Source organism: Hyaena hyaena, unplaced genomic scaffold (genome assembly GCF_003009895.1).
Source record: "Hyaena hyaena isolate Hyena2069 unplaced genomic scaffold, ASM300989v1 scaffold_180, whole genome shotgun sequence".
NCBI classification, from domain to species: Eukaryota; Metazoa; Chordata; class Mammalia; order Carnivora; family Hyaenidae; genus Hyaena; species Hyaena hyaena.
Window position 1 is genome coordinate 948,855 of NW_024080811.1, and position 25,651 is coordinate 974,505.

Below are 25,651 nucleotides of genomic sequence, written 5' to 3' on the forward strand. Positions count from 1 at the left end.
CTTGGCTATATTTGGGGTTGACAGTCTTCAATTATAGCTCTACTGTGGGTATGCAATGGTATTGCATTGTGGTTTAATTTGCATTTCCCTGATGACTAATGAGTTGAGCACTTTTTCATATGTTTATTGGCTTTTGGGACTTTTGGATATTCTTTTTCTTTGGCTTTAGTAGAATCTTTTGCTTTTTTTTCTATTCAGTTTTCTATTCTTTTCTTGATTTATAGGAGTTTTTTATGGTATTCTGGATACAGTCCTTTTTGTGATTTATATAGGTTAAAAAATACCTTCTCCCAATTTGTGACTTGCTTTTTTGCTCTCTTAATGATATTGTTTGCTGAACAGATATATTTATTATTTTAAAGAAGTTTAACTTATCAATCTTTTATTTTAATGTCTTTAAGATTTTAGTGTCTTATTTAATATATACTCGCCTTTCCTAGGGTCATGAGGATATTCTTCTCTATCATCTCCTAGTAGTGTTGTATTTTGCTTTTTACATTTAGATCTACAATCCACATAAAACTGACATATAAAGTATGGAGTTAAGTTCCATTTTTTCTCATAACAATATTCTAGTTATTGAAGATTAATATATATGCTTGCTTCAGCAGCACATTTGCCCCCAAGAAAAAGAAAGAAAGAAAGAGAGAGAGAGAGAGAAAGAAAGAAAGAAAGAAAGAAAGAAGAAAGAAAGAAAGAAAGAAAGAAAGAAAGAAAGAAAGAAAGAAAGAAAAAGAGAAAACGAAAAAATTTCTTTCCCTTCTGCTCAACAATGTCAACTTTTCCAAAAGTGAAGTGTCCATACATGTGTATGTTTGATTCCGGATTCTCTACTTTCTTTCATTGGTCTTTCTATTTGTTTGCCTATCTTTGTGTCAATACCACACTTTTAAAATTATGATAGCCTTATAACACGTCTTCAGATCAACTAGAGCAAGTCTTCCCATTTCATTTTCTTCTTCAAGAATGACTTGGCTTTTCTCAGCCAGTTGCATTTACACACACATTTCAGAATCAACTTGCTAATTTACACAAAAATCTGCTAGGAGCTTAATTAGGATTGCCTTACATCAATAGATCAATTTGGGAGGAATTGCCATTTTTTATATTTTTGAGCCTTCCAATTTAATGAACCTAGTATATGCCTCCATTTGTTTTTCTTCAGTTTTTCTTAAAATTTTTAGGTTTGGGGTTTTGTTTGGCAGAAATACATCTTCATAAGGCTTATTTGTAGGTATTGATATAATTTGATGGTAAATTACATCAATTTAAAAATCTAAAAATTGTATTTTCTGTTGTTTATGGCTGTTGTATAGACTTTCAGTTGATTTCATATATTGACCTTGTATTCAGCAAACTTGTGTGTCTGGTTATTTTGGTTGAGTCCCAGAAATTGTATGAAATACATGAAAAGATATAGAAATTACTTCTGGTTTCACCTCTATAAAGCTATAAAGAGAGCTGTTCCCACCCTTATAATAATAAAATGCTAGACAAACTGCAAAACTAATACAGATTCTTGAACCCTTAAGAGAATTGCTATCACTGGGCAAAAATGTAACCCAAAATTGGGGAGACAAACTCCTATATAGAAAAAGAGAATCAGAGCATTTTATTATATGGGGCAGATGCCTCCTGATGCCATCTAAGCCAGTCACAAGAATACCTGGAAAACTGTAATAAATTGCTAAAGGCTGAGTATGGACCACTGTGATACAGTGAAGCCCTTGGGGGTCTGTACCTTCTTGCAGTGTTTTTCTATGAGAACCTCACCAAGAGCTCACAAGGAAAATTGGAGAAAACTCTGAGGACATTTTCCTTACTGGAATGGCTTCATGAGGGGGACTAGAAATCATTGCCAAAACTGCTCAAAACCATCTATTCTAACACCTTTGTGAAACAAAAGGCTCAATCTGCAGGGTTAATGGAAACAAAAACTGTATTCTTAGGGTAGTGATGGAAGCCTATTGCCTGTGGGAAAGGAAAACAGGAAAATAAATGTTTACCCCTGAGAGAAAGTCGAGAATAGGTTCTGGCCCAGCACTAAGTCCAGTGGAAGGCAGGAACACAAGTGAAGGCTCACAGGTTCACAATGTCTGTTGAAAACTGAAGCAATTAAAGCATTAGAGAACTAGGCCTTGCCTACCCTCCTCCCACAACCACTCTAATAAACATTAAATAAAAATAAGAATGGAATACAGCTAGGAGAACTGCAAAAGACAGATTATTTTGGGGAAGCAGTTCAAAGGGAAGACCCAAAAGAAAGCAGAAAGACATGAAGCTGAGGGTAGAGAAGACACTGAGAAAAACATCCTGGCAAACAGCCCACACAGGCATCGCTAGAGAAATTTGAACCCTGTGGTACACTGAGGTTAACCATAGTAACAACAAACTTCCAACCCAACTCAACTCCAGACAAACATAACACCAGTCCCCACATCGCTAAGTGCCTAGCAAAAAGGAAAAGCATGCTTATCTCTAAGCATAAAACAATGTATACTCCATGTCTATTATCTTATAGAACACATCTGACTTTGAACAAAAAGTCATGAGGCTGCCAGTTTGCCCAGGCTGTCATAACAAAATACCATAGACTGGATGGTATAAACAGCAGAAATTTATTTTCTTACAGTTCTGGAGGCTGAGAAGTCTAAGAATAGGGTGTCAGCATGGCTGGGTTCTGGTGAGAATTTTTTATGGCTTTCAGATGACTGCCTTTTCACTGTGTGCTTATATGGTGTAGACAAGAGGAGAGCAAACTTCCTGATGTCTCATCTATATGAGCATTACTCCTCATGAAATCCCCACCCTCATGACCTAATTTAACCCTAATCACATGTCAAAGACCTCAAATACCATCCATTGGGGGTTAAAGCCTCAGCATATGAATTTGTGGGAGGATGCAATTCAATCTATAGCAAAGGAATACAAAATGACAAGAAAAATCAAAATCTGAAGAGACAAAACAATCATCAGAACCAGGCACAAATATGACCCATGTTGGAACTATCTTACAGGGAATTTAAAAAATTATAATTAATATGTTAAAGGATATAATGGACAAGGAAGATAATATACAGGATCAGAAAGATAATTTCATCAGAGACATGTAAATTATAAACAAAAGAATAAAATTGAAATGCAAGAAATTTAAAAAATATAGTAATAGAGATGAAAAATGCCTTAAACCGGCCCATCAGTAGACCTGACCCAGCAAAAGAAAAAAAACATGGAACTTGAAAATAGGTCAATAAAATTATATAAACTGATAAACAAGAGGAAAAAGCTAGAATGGGGGACAATAAACAGAACAAAGCAACCAAGAGCTGAAGGAAAATATCAAATGTTATACATGGAATCTCAGAAGGAACAGAGAAAAAGAATATGAGATAGAGAAATATTCAAAGAAATAATGGCCAAGAGTTTCATAAAATTAGTGCCATATGTCACGCCACAGATCTAAGAAGCTCCGAATACACCATGAAGGATAAATACCAAAACCAAAACAAAGCAAACTCCACTCTTACACATATCATATATGCATTAGTTTCCTAGGGCTACCATAACAAAATATTACAGACTGGGTAGCTTAAATAACAGAAATTTATTTCTCACAGTTCTGAATGCTGCCTATTCAAGATCAAGGTGCTGGCAGGGTTGATTTCTTCTGTGGAATCTCCTCTTGGCTTGTACATGGCTGTATCTGTATCTGTCCATGGATGTCATCCATGATGTCTTTTTTTGTGTGTCGAAACTTTCTCTTATAAAGACACCAGTCAGATTGGATTAGGGGCCACCATATCAGCCTCATTTTGACTTAATCACCACTTTAAAGGCCATATCTCCAAATACAGTCACATTCTGAGGTTAGGACTTCAACATATGAATTATGGAGGGACACAATTCAGTCTATACCAAAGTCAAACTTCTGGAAACCAAAACCAAAGAAAAAATACACAGAGAAGGGACACCTGAATGCATCGGTTGATTGAGCATCAGACTCTTGATTTCAGCTCAGGTCATGCTCTCGTGGTTCATGAGATAGAGCCCCACATTAGGTTCTGTGCTGACAGTGGGCAGAGTCTGCTTCTGATTCTCTCTCTCTCTCTCTCTCTCTCTCTCTCTCTCTCTCTTTCTTTCTTTCTCTCTGCCCTGCCCCAGCTTGTGCTCACTCTCTCTCAAATAAATAAATAAACTTTAAAAAAATTTTATAAAGAATAAAATACATAGAGGAAAACTAAAATCACCTCCAGAAGAAAAAGGATAAGAATTACAGTGGGCTTTTTCTCCCAGAAACCATGCAATAAGAAGACAGTGGAGTGACATATTTAAAGTGCTGAAATTTGAGCCTCGCATGGGGCTCTGTGCTGACAGCTCAAAGCCTGGAGCCTGTCTTCAGATTCTGTGTCTCCCTCTTTCTCTGACCCTCCCCTGCTCATGCTGTCTATCTCTCTGTCTCAAAAATAAATAAAACATTAAAAAATTAAAGTGCTGACAGAAAAACTGTAATATAGTTTGAAATTAGGAAGTGTGATGCTTCCATCTTTATTTTTCCTTCTCAAGATTGCTTTGGCTATTCAGAGTTTTTGTGGTTCCATACAAATTTTAGGATTTCAGTGAGAATAGGCATCTTTATCTATTCCTGATCTTAGAGAAAAAGCTTCCATCTTTTTACTGTTGAGCATAATGTTAACTATGAACCTTTATTATATTGAGGTACGTTTCTTCTATACCAATTTGTCAAGAGTCTTTTTTTAAAATCAAAAGTATGGATATTTACCCTTCATTCTGTTAATGCAATATATCATGTTTATTGACTTGCAAATGGTGAATCATCCTCAAAACCCAGGGATAAAGTCCACCTGATCATGGTGTATGATGTTTTTGATGTGCTGCTGAAGTCAGTTTGCTAGTATTCTGTTAATAATTTTTGCATCTATGTTCATTAGGAGTACCAGCATGTAATCGTTTTTTTTTTTTTTTATGATAGTGCCTTTATCTAGCTTATAATGAGAGTAAAGCTGGTCTTGTAAAATAAGTTTGGAATTGTTTCCTCCTCTTCAGTTTTTTGGAAGAAATTGAGGAAGATTGGCATTATTCCTCTTTAAGTGTTTGGTAGAACTCACCTGTGAAGCCATCAGGTCCTGGACATTTTTTTGGATGCAGTTTTTGATTACTTCTTCAATCTCCTTAATCATTATTGGTTTCTTCAGATTTTCTATTCTTTCTGAGTCAGCCTTGGTAGGTTATATGTTTTTAGAATTTTATCAATTTCTTCTAAATTATCCAATTTGTTGGTATATGATTTTTTTGCCAATTCTATCTATTCATTTTAATTGAAGTATATTTGATACACAATGTTACATTAGTTTCAGGTGTACAACATAGTTATTTAACTAGTTGATATGTTATGCCATGCTCACCAGAAGTATAGCTACCATCTGTCCCCATACATTGCTATTACAATATCTATTGACTATATTCTTTATGCTGCAACTTTTATTCCTGTGACTTATTCATTACATGACTGGAAGCCTGTATCACTCTCTTTCAGCCATTTACCCAACCTTCCACTACCCTTACCTCTGGCAACCATGAGTTCTCTGTATTTATGGGTCTGCTTTCTGCTTTTTGTTATGCATTTGTTTTGTTTTTTCAGGTTCCACATATAAGTGAAATCATATGGTATTTATCTTTCTCTGACTTATTTCACTTAGCATAATACCTTCTAGGTCCATTCATGTTGTCACAAATGGGAAGATCTCATCCTTTTTTGTGACTGAGTGATATTCTATTGTGTATGTATACTATATCTTCTCTATCCATTCATCCAACTTTGGTTGGCTCTATATCTTGGGTATTATAAATAATGCTACAGTAAACATAGGGATGCATGTATCTTTTCAAATCAATATTTTCCTTTTCTTTGTATAAATACCCACTAGTGGAATTAGTGGATTATATGATATTTCTATTTGTAATTTTATGAGAAACCTCCAGACTGTTTTCCCCAGTGGCTGTACCAATTTACAATCCCATCAACCGTGCCACAATGATTCCTTTTTCTCCAAGTCCTTACTAACACTTATTTCTTGTCTTTTGATTTTAGCCATTGGAACAGGTATAAGGCGGTATCTCATTGTGGTTTTGGTTTCCAGAAGTTTGATTTTGGTATAGACTGAATTGTGCCCCCCCAAAATTCATATGTTGAAGTCCTAAGCCCAGGTTCCTCAGAATGTGACTTTATTTGGAGATATGGCCTTTAAAGCAGTTATAGTTAGTGATGTTGAGCTCCTTTTCATGTGCCTGTCTTATTGGCATTGTTCATTATATTCTTTTACTATCTTTTGTACTTCTGTGGTATCAGTTGTAATGTCTCCTCTTTCATTTATAATTTTGTTGATTTGAGTCTTCTCTCCATTGTTCTTAATCTAGCTTAAGTTTTGTCAATTTTGTTTATCTTTTTGAAACAAACTATCAGTTTTGATCATCTTTTTTATTGTCTTTCTGGTCTCCATTTCATTTATTTATGCTTTAATCTTTATTATTTCTTTCCTTTTGCTAACTTTTGGCTTAGTTTGTTCTTTTTCTAGGTCCTTGTCATGCAAAGTTAGATTGTTTATTTAAGATCTTACATTTTTCTCAATGCAGGCATTTATTTCTCTGAACTTCCCTCTTAGAACTACTTTGCTACATCCCATAAGTTTCAGTAATTTGTGTTTTCATTTTTGTCTGCCTCAAGATTCTTTTAGAAGGAAATCAAAAGGGAAACTTTTGATTTCTTCTTTGATCATTGGTCACTTCTGATTTTAGTAATTTGAGTCTTCTCTCTTATTTTCGTAGTCTAACTGGCAGCTAAAAGTTTGTTAAATATTTTTTATTTTTTCAAAGAACCAACTTTGGGGTTCATTGATTTTCTCTATTGTTTTTCTATTCTCTATTTCATTTATCTGTCTAATCTTTACAATTTCCTTCCTTCTGCTATCTTTGGATTTAGTTTGTTCTTCTTTTTCTAGTTCCTTAAGTTGTAAAGTTAAGTTGTTGATTTGAGATCTTTCTGGTTTTTTTTTTGAGATCTTTCTTAATACGTCTATAAATTTCCACCTTAGCTCTTGCTTTCACTGTGCCCTACCTCCCTCTCCACTTTTCTCTTTCCCCTCTTTCTGGAGCCAGACAACTAGACAATAACTTCTCTATCTTTATGCTTTCAACTTTAATTCATTTTTTACTATTCTGGAACACTCTTTAGGTAATTTATTTAGGAAGGTTATCTTTATAGTGGTATTTTTGTTGTTATTGTTCTGTCTACTTGGTAATATATTCCCATTGACCGTGCTACTTAATTGGCATCTTCTCTAGGTAGAGAATGCTACCTCAAAACTCTCTAGATTGTGCTATGGTATTCTGACATGTAGGGTTGAGTAAGAGGTCATACTGGTTTACCCTTTCTCTATAACCATCCTACTTTTTTACATTTTGCTTTTAGCTTTAATTTAAAATTCTTACAAGTATTTGTCTGGAGGAATATCCATTTTCTTACTTTTTTTTGGACAATTTGAATCCTTTGAGTTCCTTAATAGTGTCCTTTTCAGTTCATATGTGGAAGTTTCTTTTCTTCTGAAAACAGTTTCTACTTGATGAATTTTGTGTTTTTCTCTCAAGTACGTCTCTTAATTTTAAGTTGCTGCTTTTTTTTTCAGGCCTCTATTTCAGGAAACTTCTTTTTGACCTATTTAATTTTTGGCTGCAGTAAGAATGAAATAAAAGTTGTAGTTTTTGTTTGCCTTCCTTGATTGTGCACCTCTCACAGGAGGACTATCTCTTGTCCCCAAAGTTCAGTGAAATCTTCTATTGTCTTTGTGGTGGAAATCAGTAAGAGGAGGCTACTCACTCCGAATCCAAATCCATAATAAATCATGCTTTTTCTTATCTTAACAAATCTTTAGAATTTTTTAATTCTATTTTTATAAGCAGAGATTTTTTTTTCTTTTTAATTATTTTATTTTCTAGGTTTTTTGAGGGAATTTCAAGAGGGGGAATTTTAGTCAGCCTCATCTTAATGTCATGTCTGGAACTCAAGCCACTGAATTATTTTTAAAAACATGTCTAGATCTAGGTCAGTGAATTCAAATGCAAGGAAAGGGTTAAATTTCTTCCACAAGTGTTGGCAAAATCTGTAGAAAAAAGAGGAACAGCCTTTATTAAAGAAAGTTACAGGATATACAGTCATTGAGGAAGAAGTCTTTCACAGGCGCAGAAGAGATTGCTCCTCCTTCCACTGTAAAGCTGATTCTTCAGATAAACAAGAGCCATTCCCAGACATTAGCACAGCACCAGACACAATCAGGATGGATCTCGGGTGGTGAGTGATCATTCTTATTATTTTCTGAAAGGCAATTAAGAGTTAAGTGACCTCAGCAGCAGGCTGAGGTTAAGGATGGGGCTCATCCTCTGTTTTCTGTTCTTGCTCAAGAATGCTAATAAGTTTTAAGAGCATAATGATGCACAAGCCAAAAGCACGAACACTTGGGATAATGAAGATCTATGTTGTGAAGAGTTAGACAAAGTCCCAAATTCTCACCTTCTGAGAGTATCTCCTTAGGTGGATCTTGTAGCTCCAAGGCAGGGGACCTTTTAAAGAAATTTCTACCAAAGACATTTAACTGCCACTCAAAGGCAAAAATTATTTGAGGTGCCACAAAGTTTACTGGTTGTTGGGTTTTTTTAAAGTGATTAATTTTAATTTTGTAAATTTGTTTTTTGAATATTTAAATGTTGCAGTTGTTGATGTTAAGAATCAGAAAAAATTTAAATGTCTGCATAAGTATTACATAGGCTAGAGAGGAAATTTTCCTTTGTAAGGAAAAGTAAGAGGAAGAAGAGGTGTTAGAAGAAAATGCAGAACCCAGAAAATGAGTCACAAACAGGCCATGAAAGATTCTGAACGGGATGAGGTAGTTAGAAAGAATTAGAGTACTAATTCAATTAACTCTCTGGTATTGAATGTACATGATGTATTCTGTATTTTATTCATGTTATTTCACTGAACTTTAATCTTCACAACGGCTCTCAGACAATAATATCATTCTGTTTTATAGATGAGGTAACTGTGACTTAAAAGAGCCTAAATAACTTGTTAAGGTCATATGGCTCATAAGGAATAGAACTAGAATCTTTCTTGCTGCTTTGCTCTGAACCACAAGGTTTCCTCCCATGTGGCACAGCCCCATGGCAGTGACTTACTGGAAGCAGTCACATCACCCTCCTGTTGGATGGTGGCAGCTGGGATCAGTCATTATTTATTACTGTTCTTTGAAAATCTAAGTAGCCCTCATCTACGCAGTACTTACTGGTTAGGGAAATAGCTTTGCTGATTTCATTTCAGAAGGTTAGAATTTAATTTCCCAGTAAAGAGTCTTTTTCCTTGCTCTAGAGTTTTGAAATATTACACATGTATGAAAAAATTTTAGAATTTATATTTTTTTGTGGAACTAGAAGTGATACTGTTTAGTTATGCTAATGCTGCCTGCAGACATCTGTAGAACCACAGGCCACTGTCTGTATTGTTTTTGTTAAGATTCTCTGTTACAGTGCCTGAAAATTGATAATAAACAAAATTTACAATATAAGTGACCAATAAATAATATTTAATCTCATCAGAAAGAAAAGAAGTGCTAATTAAAGCTGCAAAATATCATTTTTATTTATCAAAACAGATCTCTCTTTTTCTTTATTTATTTTGAGAGAGAGAGAGAGAGCACAAAGGTTGTAAGGTGCAGAAAGGAAGGGAAAAACAGAATCCCAAGCAGGCTCCATGCTGTCATCACGAAGCCCAGTGTAGGGCTCAGTCCCCCAAACTATGAGATCATAACTGCACCAAAATCAAGAGTCAGACATTTAACTGAATGAGCCACCCAGGCACCCCTGAATGGCAAGTTTCTTTTTAAGAAGTAACTAGCATAGAAGCAACAACCCTACATGTTTCTAAGAAAGGAGGAACATTTATACCTTATTACTAATATAATCTTTCTAGACAAAAATTTGGTGATACAAATCAAAAGCCCTTAAAATTTATATGCTCTTTAACCAAGATGTTCAAGTTTTAGAAATTTATTGTAGGGGCACCTGGTGGCTCAGTCAGTTAAACATTCGACTTCTGCTCAGGTCATGATCTCACAGTTCATGAGCTCGAGCCCTGTGTTGGGCTCTGTGCTGACAGCTCAGATCCTGGAGCCTACTTCAGATTCTTGTCTTCCTCTCTCTCTGACTCTCCCCTGCTCACACTCTGTCTCTTTCTCTTTCTCAAAAATGAATCAACTTAAAAAAAACTTTTTTAATAAAAAAATTTAAAAATGAAATTTATTGTAAAGACATAAACATATATGTTTGTAAAGTTTTTGTTAACATGAATATTTTTCTCATCATTGTGTCTAATAGTGAAAACCTTAGAAACAACTTAAATGTCTTGAAATATGTAATTGGTTAATTATGGAACATCCATAATGAAATACCATGAAATCATTAAAAATTCTATTGTAGAACAATTTTTAATGTGTTTTGCTAGAGAAAAAAACAGAATATACAGTGCTATGACTTTTATACATGATACCTGTATACACACAATGTAATCAGAAATACAGATGATTTTTATTTTCTACTTTGTGCTTCTGAACTTGGATCACATGTATAGGCGGAAAAATAAAACCAGATAATTAAAAAAAAGAAATCAATATGTGGCTTCTCTCAGAAAAGCAGACAGCTGTCTAGTACTATGAGTTCACATAATTTGTGGAATTCCATTTTTAGGGTTTTGGCCCTTTGTGTCTCACTTTTTTCTCTCTTGACTCTTCTTCAAAATATACTCACTAGATTCTAATGGGCCTGTTTTCATAGAAGTTCTATGTGGAAAGACCAGAGTGCTCATGTCCTTATTTTACATGCCATGTGATGGCATGGGTCTAGAGTGAGCAGCATATTGGGAGGAAGAACAAGACAGTGATTAAGTGACTATGCTTTGGAACCAGAGCATTGGGACTTGAATCCTAACTTCTCCTTTCTTGCTATGTGACCTTGGACAAGTTGCCTAAAAATTGCAATCCTTAGTTCCTTATTGTACAGTAGAGATAATTGTGATGATTGTCATAAGGTGTTTGTGAGAGATAACCCATGTAAAGTGCTTAGAACCTTGCTCTGATAAGTACTCAGTAATTATAATTAGTTGTTATTATTGTTATTGCTGTTAGAATTAAGAAATAGGGGGGAAGTGATTTGTCCAAGATTATGCAATTACTTGATGACAATGCTAGGACTAGAATTCAGGAAGTTTTTTTCCAATAGAAGTGTGTAACACCCTCTGAGTCTATTAAGACAACCCCAAGGTGGACTCACAGTGAAGCTGACCTGAAAAAGACAGAGCCCCAGGACAAAGCCGGCCACTATAGAGAGTGACTCTGATCACAATGGGAAGCCAAATGCTAGATAAGGAGGGAGAAGCTAAGAAAGCAGAGTCAGTTTAGGTGGAGGGAGCAGCCAGGAGCAGAGATAGGGCGAGATGGCTCAGAGATCTGCTGAGGCTTTTATAGACCTCTAACTGCGGGCTTCATGGGGAGTCAACATGGTTTAAAGACCCAATGTCTGAGTGGTTAAATAGACAAATGGGGTGTGTGGGGTGGGGAGGGACTGCAAATATAGCTGACAGATAGTAATAATAGAGGATGAGGTGAAAACTAGAAGGGGCCAGAACAAGGAGACCGAGAATCCAGGCATCCAGCCATGATTATCCTAAAATTATAGCCCAAGTTTGAAAATTAATAAACAAGCAAATATATGATAACATCTGCTTTAAAAAAAAAATACCTTGGTCAGTAGAGTGCAGAACTGATCTGGGCTAACAAGGAGATTATTTTGGAAACTATTAGAATAATCCAAGAAGACGTGTTGAGGACCTGAAATCAGTGCAGTTATGGTGGGATCAGAGAGGAGAGGATGCATTTAGAAGATGTTTAAGTACAAGAAATGACAGGATTTGGTTTCTGAAAGATGTGGAGCTTGGAAGAAGAGATCTAAGTACACAGTGGCATCTCTCATAAAATAGGGGATATAGAAAGTGGATTGGGTTTGAGCCAGGGAAAAGAGAGGACTAATGGTGATTTCATTTTTGAGCATGCTGAATTTGAGATCCTATGGAGCGCTGGATGGTGATGCCTAAGTAGAGAAGTGAATATACATGTACAAAGCTCAAGAAAGAGATATGAGAGGGCACCTGGGTGGCTCAGTTGGTTAAACATCCTACTTTGGCTCGGGTCATGATCTCAGTCCGTGGGTTCGAGCGCCGCATCAGGCTCTGTGCTGACAGCCCAGAGCCTGGAGCCTACTTTGGATTCTGTATCTCCCTCTCTCTCTGTTCCTCCCCCATTCATGCTCTGTCTCTCTCTGTCTCTCAAAAATAAATAAAAGTTAAAAAATAAAAAAAAAAGATATATGGGATTGGAATAGATTCAGCATAGCTGCAATTCTCATTGTGAGTGAGATCACTAGGGAGAGAGGATGATGGAGTGAGAAAAGCCAGGGATAGAATCTGGAAAACCATGACATTTAAGGGGAGAGATGGAGAGTCCAAAATAGACACATCAAGGAGGGACTAGAGAGATTGAAGCAAAGTAGGAGAAAAGTGATGTCCTCTAGAAACCAAGGGAGGAGATAGATGAAAGAAAGAACAGAACGTGCCCAGGGAAAGACAAAGCATATTTACCAAACTTCTACATAGAACACATGAGATACAACAGAAAAAGCAAGTCTAAGGGCTGAATTGTGTCCCCTCAAAACTGATATGCTGATGTCTTAACCCCAGTAGCTCAGCATGTGACATTTGGAGAGAAGGTCTTTACAGTGATAATCAAGTTAAAATGAAGTCATTAGGGGAGACCCTAATCCAAGATGATTGGTGTGCTGATACAGAAGAGAAAATGTAGACAGAGAAATATGCATAGAGAGAAGAGGATATGAAGAGATATGGAGAAGACAATTTAAAAGCCAAGGAGAGACACCTGGAACAGACTTGTCTTTCACAGCCCTCAGAAGGAAGCAGTGCTGCTGACACCTTCATTTAAGTCTTCTGGCTGCCAGAACAGTTAGACAACAAACCTCTGTTGTTTAAGCCACAATTTGTGGTACTTTGTTATTACAACGCTATCAAACTTACACACTTGGTAAGTGTGCATAATACCTTGGTGAGAAGAGTGCATACAACCAGAGAAAGAAACTGGACATAAGTGTATGGGGGGGTGGAGGAGGAAAAAGGATTATGTCACCTGAGCTAAGAGAAGGAAAATACTTCACAAAGCAGAGGGTAGTCATGGTGTCAAATTCTACAGAAAGGTGAAGTAGGAGAATGATTGAAAATGTCAGTCCAGAGGCCCTTGGTGACCTTTGCAGACATCTCCTACTTGAGTAGAGGGAGTAAATTGTAGAGAGCTGAGAATACAGAGACAGAACAGGGACCACTCCTGCCAAACATCTGGCAATAAAAGGAGACCTCCTTTCTGGATCAAAACTCACCTCTGCTGTCCATAACAGCCACATGGAAACAACTTAGAGTCCAGACAGCCAGACCTGGAGTTTTCCTTCCTCTACTATAATAGCTAACCACAGGAGAGAAAAGCAGTCTTTTTCTACCCAAACTGGTTTGGGAAGGATTTCAGGAAGAAAAGGACTTTTGCAGCTATGATTTTGCAAATTGGATTGTTTTTAATGTTTATTTTTTTGAGAGACAGTGAGAGACAGAGCACAAACACGGAGGGGTGGAGAGAGGTAGACACAGAATCCAAAGGAGGCTCCAGGCCTGAGCCGTCAGCACAGAACCTGATGTGGGGTTTGAACTCAGGAACCACAAAATCATGACCTGAGCCAAAGTCAGAGGCTTAACTGACTGAGCCACCCAGGTTCCCCACAAATTAGATTTTTATTACTGACACAGATTCCATTCTGTTTTGCAAAGCCATAAGAAAGTTATTTTTTGAGACTTCTCAGAGATGAGGGCTTGTGGTGAATCTGATGATGTAAAGAAGAAGACAAACATTAGTGGGATTCTGGGGATCACTTATAATTTAAGCAGAAAAATATAGTAGAATTGGAATAAAGAAGTATTAAACCATCTTCTTAGAAAGTCTGAGGTCAATGGGATGTCTGGGTGGCTCATTTGGTTAAGTGAATAACTCTTGATTTTGGCTGAGGTTTGTGGATTCGAGCTCTGTATCAGGCTCTGCGCAGGAGCAGCCAGTGTGGAGCCTGTTTGGGATTCTCTCTCTCTCTCTCTCTCTCCCCCGCCCCCGCCACTTCTGCACACTTGTTAAATAAACAAATTAGTCAATATCAGCCAGAAACTAACCATGGAGTAAAACCTGAAAAAGTAACTACCCAAAAGATAAACCTAGATCATCACCTTCATCCTTACAACTATTTTCAACCAACCTAACAATAAATCTTTATCAAGAACCTGATTTTCTTAAGGACTGTGTGGAATACAGAAAACAATAGCCAACATGTAATCTTTATAGTGTAATTAGGAAGATAAACCAACAATTATAAAATGACAAAAGCAATCAAATGCAATTAATAATTAAGCATTTTTTAAATAAATATAAATGACCAAGAATTGTTCATTTCAGTACATATTAAAGAAATGCCAATTCAAGCTCCAATGAGCTATTTTAATTTATCAGATTAAACAGTAAACAATCCAGTTAGAGAATGGGAAAAAGATATAAAAATACATTTTCTCCAAGAGGATACATGGATGACAAGTAAGCACATGAAAATATGTTCAACATCATTAGCCATTATGAAAATGAAAATTAAACCCACAGTGAGATATCACTACACACCTATCAGAATGGCTAAAAAAAAAATGGATGCAGAGAAACTGGATCACCCATATTTTGCTGTCGGGATTGTAAAATGGTGCAGCCACTCTGGAAAGTAGTTTGAAAGTTTCTTGCAAAACTAAACATACACTTACCATATGACCCAGCAGTTGCATTTTTGGGCATTTATCCCAAAGAAATGAAAAACCTATGTTCACACGAAAACCAATACATGAATATTCATACCAGATTTATTCATTATAGTCAAAAACTGGGGGGGGGGCAGGAATATCCTTCACTCAGTGAATGGTTAAACAAACTGTGGTGTATGTATATATATATATATATATATACACACACACATATATACACACGCACACACCATAGAATACTATTTAGCAATAAAAGGAAAGAACTGTTGATACCCACAAAAACTTGGATAAGTCTCCAGAGAATTATGCTATGTGAAAATGTCAATCGCAAAATGTTACATACCATATGATTCCATTTTTATGTCATTCTTTAAATAACAAAATTATAAAGACGAGAGCAGATTGGTGGTTGCCATGGTTATAGGTGGTGGAGAAAGGAGGAGGTACACCGCTGCAAAGGGATAGCACAAAGGAGCCTTGTGGTAATGGAAGATTTCCTTATTACATGGATGACAGTTTTTACATAAATTTATGCACATGATGAAGTTGCATAGGACTACACACATACACACAGATGAAAGCACATAAAACATACAACTGGTGAAATCTAAATGTGTTCTGTGGATTATACCAATGTCAATTTCCTGGTTTTAACTGTTGTACTGCAGCTATACAAGATGTTACCACTGGGGGCAAGTGGGTGAAGGGTACACAAGACCTCCTTAATCAGCTTTATCAACTTCCTTTGAATCTTAAATTATTTTAAAACAAAACGTTTAAAAAGTAAAGATACAACTCAATACCCAAAAAACAAATAATCCAATTGAAAAGTGAGCAGAAGACCTGAACAGACATTTCTCCAAAGATGTACAAATGGCCAACAGACACATGAAAAGATGCTCAACATCACTCATCATCAGGGAAATGCAAATCAAAACTACAATGCGATATCACCTCATACCTGTCAGAATGGCTACAATAAAAAACACAAGAGGTTCCTCAAAAAGTTAAAAATAGAAATACCCTATGATTCAGTAATTGCAGTACTGGGTACTAATTCAAAGGGATACATGTGCCCCTGTGTTTCCTGCAGCATTATTTATAATAGCCAAATTATGGAGGCAGTCAAAGTGCCCATTGATAGATGAATGGATAAAGAATATGTGGTATATACATATTCAAATGGATTATTATTCAGCCGTGAAAAAGAATTAAATCTTGCCATTTGCAACATGGATGGAGCAAGTGAATATAATGCTAAGTGAAATAAGTCAGAGAAAGATAAATACCATATGATTTCATTCATATGTGGAATTTAAGAAACAAAACAACCGAGCAAAGGAAAAAAAGACAAACCAAGAAACAGATTTTTAACTACAGAGAACAAGCTGATGGTTATCAGAGGGGAAGTGGATGGGGAGATGGATGAAATAGATGAAGGAGATTAAGCGTACACTTAGCATGATGAGCACTGAGTAATGTATAGAATTGTTGAATCACTATATTGTATACTTGAAACTAATACAACACTGTACATTAACAACACTGGAATTAAAATTAAAAACTTAATTTTAAACAGCAATGGAAAAAAATCCAAAATGTTCATCACTGAATATTAAGCAAATATTAATCAAACACCAGTGAGGTATTTTTATTTATCAAATTAACAATTTATGTTTTGCTGGGGTGGGGATAATAATGCTAATGAGTATACAAGAAGAATGGTACTTGCACATACTATTGATTGTGGGGTTATGAATGGCTATAACCTTTCTGGAAAGCAATTTGTCAGCTGTAAGAAGCTTAAGAATGCTCAAAAACACCCATTATGGCCAACTGCTTATTTCTCTATGTTCTTAGTAATTTCTCAGTTCATTCAGAACCTTTGTTTCAGGCTCTGGGCAACATAGTAGAAATACACCAAAATGAGTGACATGATTTCTCAAGGAACACAGTTTCATGGTAAATTTATCAAATATGATGATTTAAAAAAATAACAGTAAAGTGTGCGAGGTTCCATAGGAGAGCAAAGGTAACTGCTTTGTATTTGTCTGTAGGCAGTATGTCTTGGATAAGTGCCAGAGTTTTGAGTCACTCTGGCTGGTGTCAAATAGTAATTAGTTAATAAGTAGCTCTCTGTTTACTAGCCATGTCATCTTGGGGAAACTATCTAGTTCCCTGAACTTCAGTGCCCTCACCTGTAAAATGTGGCTATGAGTACTTAACCAATGCCATGAGACTTAGAGGAATTTATAGTGGATATGAAGTCTCATGGAAATAAAATGTTTTAGTCTTCACATTTTTTTCTTTAAAATCTATTATTTTCTATATTTTAAATTGTCTTAAATTTCTTCAGCTCTGCCTTTTCTGATTTAGTTCTAGCAAATGGATTTTTTAAGTTTATTTATTTTAAGAGAAAGGGAGAGCAGGGGAGGGGCAGAGAGAGAGGGAGAGAGAGAACCCCAAGCAGGCTCCTCACTGCCAGCACATAGCATGACATGGGGCTCAAACTCATGTACCGTGAGATCATGACCAGAGCTGAAACCAAGAGTTGGACGCTTAACTGACTGAGCCACCCAGGCACCCCTAAGCCAGTGAATTCTTACCTAAAACCCGTAAGTCACTATAGTAAACCTCTAATTATAGATAAGAGAAGGGCAGGCATAAAGCAGGTGAATAAGATGAAAGTCACAAAACAAAGCCACTTAAAATATATTTCATGTAAGATTGGATACCAAAAACATTAAAATAAAATCCTGTCCTATAATTGGTAATTATGTGTTTCTTCATGAAGCGATGAAGCTCCATTTTTAGCCTTCTGGATTTCAAATATGGTACATCTGGTAATATCTGCTCTTAATTTATAAAGACTTGTTTTCTTATTAGTCATCATGGGTAACATATTCAAATTCGCACTTCTAATTTTAGAAAATATGTAAACTACCACTTTTGCTTATCATGAAAATGTTTATTCCTCTTCTGCAATAATTTCACCTTTAAAGATATAGATAAATAATATAAGACATGGAAAAGATTTGTGCACACAAATGTTTATTATAGCATTATTTAATATAATGAAAAATAAGAATCAACCTGAATTTTTCATAGTAGGTGAATGGTTAAGTAAATTAAAAGTGAAATTGTTGATGACGTGTGTGTGTGTGTGTGTATGTGTGTGTGTGTGTTGATGACTTTTTAATGACAGAGGAAACATAAGTCTATGGAATTATAAGGAAAATAATGCATAGAAATAACACAGCAAGCAAGTATGTCAAAACACTCATAGTGGTTACCTCTAGATTGGTATGATTACAGAAATAGATTTTTTTTCCTTTGAAATTGCTAAATCTACAGTGAATTTATATTGCTCTGCTAAGCAGGACAAAATCAAGATAAAAAGCAACCTAGTAGTGAGGTACAGTCTCTAAGTCAGGAAGGGCAAACACAGAATGCCTACAGAGATCCTGTGATGCAGGCTTATGGTTTATTACACCCTCATGGTGCCTGAATGGTGGAAGCTTCATTACACAAGCAGATGAGCCCCATCTTTTTGTCTGTTTTAATTTTTTTAATGTTTATTTTTGATACAGAGAGAGAGAGAGAGAGAGAGAAAGGGTAGAGAGAGAGGGAGACACAGAATCCAAATCAGGCTCCAGGCTCTGAGCTGTCAGCACAGAGTCCAACACAGGGCTTAACTCCCAAAATGTGAGATCATGACCTGAGCCAAAGTTGGATGCGTAACTGACTGAGCCACCCAGGCACCCCGCAGATGAGCCCCATCTTGAGCAATGCTGCTAGTCCCCACTCTGTTGTCTTGTGTGCCAGAGTGCGGTCCAGTACAACCTCATCTCAATTTTTTGAGAAAAGTTAGAGTAGTAGATTTATATGTGAAATCTCCTGGTTTTTATGTAACGCCTCAATGTCTAGAAGGGCTGGTTTGGCTCAGGCTTCCAGTTTTGACCTCTGATCTCTAGTGCAACAGAGGTTCAGAGGAGTGTGAGGACACTGTGGATGGAGAGGTTTAAGAATATATTAAATTCCAGGCTGTAGTGAATCAGGGCTAGAAAAGAGGGGGCTGGAACTATTTGTTTACTCATTCAATAAAGTTTTACTTAATGTTGAGAAAATGAAGATGAATCAGATAGAGATCCTATTTAGCAGCAATGAAGGGAGAAGGTTTCATTATAGCTAGCATTTCTTACCACATGGCAGGCATTATGGTATATTCTATTCTATCATATATGATTTCATTTCATCCTTACAACTCCAGGAGGTAGCTACTATTGTTATTCTCTATTTTCCACAACTGAAAACTAAATCTTAGGGATGTTAAATAACTTGTCCAGGTCACACAGCTGATACAGAGCCAGGATTCCAGCCCCCAATCTAAATCTAGACCAAAGCTCTGAGCAGCATTATGGGAGCATACATTATGGGAGATGGGGGAGGATTACTCTTAGCAGCAAGAAGATTTGTGGGTAGAAATATTTGTGCTTGGAGAAAGCTGTGTTACATCAGACCCCAAAACAAGCTCTGGCAACCAAGTAATAAAAGTAAAAACTGGGGAGCAAGTGGTCTGGGGCAGAGGTTGAAAACTTAAAGCTTGGTAGACCAAAAATAACATAGTGATAGACAGTAATCTTTAAAAAATTTTTTAAAAATCTTTATAACTATTTGCCAATTCTTTAAAAATCTGGACAGTTCACAGAAATTTGGATATCCAGCTCCTCTGGGAAATTAGAATACCTGGTAACAGGGAACCCACATTTCCATATAGTAACAACAGGTGAATCTGGAAGAGGCTGCTCAACTTCCAAGGGGATAAAAGCTCTCCTTTTCCAAGATGGCCTACTTTGCTCATTTATTTACATTACCTGCCAGGACCATCTAAAAGCCTTGGCCTATATAGTGAGGCATCAGCAGGTGGGAAGGAGTAACCAAATGGAATGAAGACAAGTGAGAGCTGGGAGTTACAGAAGCTAGGGATGTTTGAAAATATGAACCCAGCAAGATACTTCCCCCAGGGCACCAGATTTTAAGGCAGAAACCATTTACAACTCTTCCCTACTAACTGGGCTGGAAGTGGTCCAAATTCTTTGCTTGCAGGTTAGAACGAAGTAGACTGGTAGAGAAGGGGGAACTTGATTGAGGTCTCAGTGGAGAGGATGGGAATTTGAGGGACATGGAGAATTGAGACAGCAGGGAGTAAAAAGTTAATATGCCTAAGCAATGGCTCACCCAAGATTCTGTTTTTAAGAGGATTCTCTGACTTGTTAAGTGTTTAAGGTCACTAGGAAAAAAAAGTTAGACAAAAAGGAAAACTAACCCAAACCCAATCTCTTTAATGCCTCTAGTTGTGTTTTTACACATACAGGCAGAGTGATCACTTTACACACACTTAGGTATTGATCTGAGGGCCCCCATTCAGTTCTGGGGAACCTTAGGAAAAAACATTTACTTGATTAAAGGAATTTGGGGCAGGTTACTTACTTCTCTAAGACTGTTTATTCATCTGTTAGGTTTAATAGTTTCCAATTTTCAGAGGGTAAGGATTAGGTGAGTGAATGGAGGAATATATAGTGCATGGCTGACAGCAGGAAGGAAGAAGTGATTGCTGTGATGAGCAAGGATGGGCTATGAACCTCACATAGGTGTAGTCCCTGAATCTTTATAATGACCATGTAAATTAGGTATTATTTTCCCCCACCGAAAAAAAAAATGAGGAAATTGAGGTTTGGAGAAGTTTAGTAACTTACTCAAGGTTGCATAATTAGTAAAAGGTAGAGTGGAGAGTCTTACTTAAAAAGAGCCAAACCACACCAAAAAAGTACACTGACATCTATCTGACATTCTAATGATAGTCATATAGCATAATAAGCTAGAAGTTAAAACAGATTCAATTCTATATCCTACTAAAGCTTGAGGTCACCACCAGCTGTGTGTCCATAGGCAAGTGGCCTAACTTTTTTGAAACTCAGTTTCCTCATCTGTAAAACCTCCTGCATTTATTGTAGAGATTAAATGAAGCAATGCACTTAAAGTACTTAGCAAAATACCTAGCTTATAAGTGATCAGTTAACAGATATTAACTTTAATTATGTTTAACATACCTGTTACTGCACTAAGTAACAGGAATGCAAAGGGAATTAAAGATGTTGCCTTCTCCTGTGGAAGTCAGGACAGAACATCTATATAAGCAGGGAAATTTTAACACAATGAGGAAATTGTTATAATGAAAGAATAAGTGATGTGATTTGGGAGGGAGAAAGATACAGATAAAGTGTTAAAGGAGGGAAGAATTACAGGGAAGTTTCCAGCTGTGAACTGTAGTGTGATCTAGGTCTCAAAGAAACAGTGGATGGAGTTCTGCATACAGGAAAGGCAGGAAAGGCATTCCAGGCAGAAGAAATAGCCTGTGCAAAGGCAAAGAAGGCAAAAAGTCCTGAAAGGTCTAGGAGGACCAAGGGTCAGTGAACAGTTGTGTGGGTTGACTGATAAAAGCAGAAGAGAAATGTTGGATTCAGGCTGTGAAGTCCTTTGTATGTCTTGCTAAGAATATGACCACTAGTCCATGAGGAAAAAGGAGCAAGTCTTCAAAACAAGGAAGTCACATCGTCAGATTGCTTTTGGTGAAAGATAATGATAGGGTAAAGGATAGTGAAAGGGATCCAGCCAGGAGTCTGTTGCAGTAGTTCAGACAAGAGGTGACAGAGACCCCAAAACTGGCTACCAATGAAATGGAAGTGGGTGGTGAGGAAGAGGAAGTGTAGGATGACATAAATATAATGTGTGAAGTCCATGGTTTGAAAATGGCTTGGTCATCCCACAGTCATCCCAAAGGACCAAAACAAAAACATAGAAAACCTCTTTTAAAAATAATCTCTTTTGTTTGTATGCAAATAGGCCATACATAGTGAAAATGCAACTCAAGTATGATGACAAATACAATATTTTGTCTTTAATCCTTGAATCGCGAAGATCGAATTGGTTTACAAATGCTGTCTTTCTTAAGAATTCCAATTCCTCACATTAAAATTGTAGCCCACAAGGTTTATTTGAGATCATTTCCCATCTTAAGCCAGATTTGAGGAAAGCTATTTAAGGTATTTTTCAAAAGAGGCTATCCTTTACTCACATTGTGGAAGAGTAGGAAGAATGACATCTTATTTTACTGGAAATTTTGTTGTTGTTCTTCTTAAGATGCAGGGTGCTAGTTTATTTATTTTATAGATTTAAAAATTTATTAATCCTCACATGGATCAGAGTGACTAAAATTAACAACTCAGGCAACAACAGATATTTGCGAGGATGTGGAGAAATGGCACTGTTGGTGGTAATGCAAACTGGTGCAGCTGCTCTGGAAAACAGTGTGGAGGTTTCTCAAGAAATTAAAAATAGAACTACCCTACAACCCAGCAATAGCACTACTAGGGATTTATCCAAAGGATACAGGAGTGCTGATTCGTAGGAGCATATGTATCCCAATGTTTAGAGCAGGGCTATTAACAATAGCCAAACTATGGGGAGAGCCCAAATGTCCATCACTGATGAATGGATGTGGAAAATTTCTTTAAATGGCAACATGTCTAAGTGGTGGGGGATCTTTAGAATCTTCTAGATAAGGCATGTGAAGGGAGCTACAAAATTACACCTTGATGGTTCTGTACAACCAACTTGAAAATTGCAAATCCACGTTGAAAAGTGCATATTTTAAAGGTTCCCAGAAGTCTTATGTTAGTTGCTTTTGGTTACAAAGATGCCACAGGGAAGTGAGCCTTTGCGTGTGCAATGCCCCCTCCTTCAACCCTGTTGTGAAATGGAAGCTTTAAAAAATCCAGTGGTTTTTATTTTTTGGTTTTTTTTTAACAAGCTTAGTCATATTGGCTGTGTTCTATATGCCTCAATCTATTTTATTTTACTTTGTAGAGCACATTTTATTTATGCTCTTATATAAATATTTTGCATAAAAAGGTGCTTTCACAGATCATGCTTCCCTAAATTTGAAATATGGTGCCATTTGTTAAAATGTGTTAGTTTTGTTATGTATTACATTCCCTTCTGTGCACAAATAGGAAAAAGCATATGGACTTTACTCTTCAAGCAACTTTTATACTTAGAATATTACCTCATTTTATTTCTTCTAACTAAAGTTGAAAGGAAATGGCAAATGTCAGATACTTTGTGAAAGAGATGACAGTTTCTGAGAATGCATAAGGGCATATCCTTAAGCAAATGGGCCACTTTTGATTCAGAGATCAAAGTCTTATGAATTTGGGTTTAGTGTTCCTACGTACCACTAAAGATTGAAACAATATGTTTGGAATAATATATTTACTTTGTTGAATTCAAAAAAGTGCCATCACTGATGCTGGTAGTTTACCAAAAAGTTTACCAGCAAATTTTTTAACTTGCTGCTGTATGTATTTCATTCATCTTGGAAAGATTTTACATAGTTTTTGTTATTTGTTAACAAATACTTAGTTAATTATTTGTTAATTAACAGGCCATCTTTTGTATAAACTCTCAGAAGTCCTGAAATTCTAAGATTGTATTGTAAACATTGCTAAATAGCTAGAATATAGAATTATCAAATTAGAAGTTAAGTTTCACTTTTGTCTACCCTTCTCTCAGAGTGAGTTCTCTACTGCGCCATCCATGACTGATGATCATGCAGACACAGTGATCATTTACAATATGAACCGAAGGAGAACCAATATTTCTTAGAGGAGTCAATTCCTGAGTCAGAGGGCCTGGGGAAATTTTCCTTAATTGTGACCTATACAACCTAGTTGGTATCTACCACGTACTCTTAAGATGTTATTTATTCATTAGTAACTGAAGCTGTTTATGTTGAAAATCACGTGGTGGCAGGTCCCTTGACACTCCCAGATTGGTATAGGTCTCCCGTAATCACCTTCAGGCTCTTGCAGAGCAGGTACCGTACCTGTGCTTTTCCTCATCTTGTATCCCAGGACCAGCCCAAGTCCTATACTCAGTTAGGGCTGGTTAGGCATTTGTTGAATGAATGAAGGCAAATTAAAAAGTAGAAATTTGCAAATGGTACAATTACATCAGTGGATTTTAAAATATTATTCAAAAGTGGGAAATACTGTTAAGATACAAAGATGGGTGAAACAAAGGTAAAGCATAAAAATATGTGCATTTGTGTGTCACTAGAATCTATAGTTATTACTAGTTTCCATGGACACTCTGGAACCACTCCTGAAGCTCTGCTCAGTCCCTTTTATGAAGTGTCTGTATAAATAGCCAGTGGGAGGAGGCTCCAGGTGTGGGCTTGCTGCTATAATCCTGGTCTCCAGTGTCCGAGGGGTGAATTGTGAGTTCCTCAGTTCTCCACGCTTTAGTCCTTCTCTGGCATGGCTTTGTTTCCTGATCTGTGGTCCCGTTGCTCATTGGTCCCTGGGGCCTGTCTCCCAGTGATGGGCCTTATTTCACAGGGACAAACTATGAAGTATCTCTACACACCACACTGTAGATATCACACTGCCTGGAAACTCCTGATTCTGGCTGTGCCACAGCACACCTCCACCCCACTCTGCCATGTCTCCACCAGACCACTGACCACTGTCAGACCCTGAGTTTGTGATAGCTGGCTCCCTACTAGCTGGGGTTGCTGTCCCTAGCCTGAGCTCTACACAGCGCCACATTTCTTATCTTCCCCACTTGCCTATATAGCTAAAAGCAACAGATCATGTAAAGGCCATAGCCATCCCAGGTACAACAGTACTTCTTTTGATAAAATGTGCTCATCCTGATACTTACCTTTTGACAATTTTTCCTTACCCTACCTTTTATAACATGCGAATGTAATTTTCAATCCAAATAAATTTTGTTGCTGAAGTTTGGGTATGTTTTATTAAGCCACCTTTTGGTTTTGAGAGAAAGTGCAGACAAGGGTCTTAAATAGAATCTTGTAAATAACTGTTGGTGTCCTTTGCCTTTCTGACTTCTTCTTTAGAGCACATCTAGGCAAAAGTGTGTCACTGAGTCCTAGTTTCTGTCTTCAGAAGTTAATCGAATATAAATCAAGAAACAATACACGTTCCCTCTTTCTTAACATGCATGAATGATGGGTGTGAATTTGCATCATGAGAAAGTGAAAAAAATAAGATACCTCAGGGCAGCCAGGGAGACCAAACAAACCAACACAGGACTAGCGAGAAGCATGCGCTAGAGGTTGTAAGAGTGAGGGTCTCTCCCTACTTTGGTGACCCTCTTATAGGATATAAATATGGAGGCTGTAAAACTTTGGTTCAAAGAAAAAGATTCAGCCTCCAATGCTTAACTATATAAAATTGCTTTTAAGGACAGGTCAACTTGTATCTCCTACTCAAAGAAAAAAGAAGCTTACTACATTTCTAAGAATGTTCCTCCAGAAACATGGAACTGAAAGCTATTTTTTTTTATCAATCTGGCCCTTAGAAAACAATGGGACTTTTTAATGTACCCAAGGAACTGACATAAAAATCTATGATTATACACCAGAAAGATGCAGAAAATGTCAAAATAAAGGCCAGAAATACAAAGCTATAGATGTTTCACAGAAATGTCTCACAAATGGCATTTGATTACAAGTGTGCAACATGGAGAAGCAAACCTCTCGACTGTGAAATTGTT

General features: G+C 36.8%; 1 protein-coding gene across 3 annotated transcripts in view; it reads left to right on the forward strand.

The window, feature by feature from the left end:
• The first annotated feature begins 8,246 nt into the window (after positions 1-8,246).
• The window catches only part of CD86 (CD86 molecule), a 66,799-nt gene continuing 49,394 nt past the window's right edge, over positions 8,247-25,651 (forward strand). For all 3 annotated transcript variants that reach the window (XM_039240670.1, XM_039240673.1, XM_039240671.1), the window contains exon 1: positions 8,247-8,362. In XM_039240670.1, the coding sequence (XP_039096601.1) occupies positions 8,349-8,362 (14 nt within the window). In that variant the 5' untranslated portion in view covers positions 8,247-8,348. The remainder of the gene's footprint in view (positions 8,363-25,651) is intronic.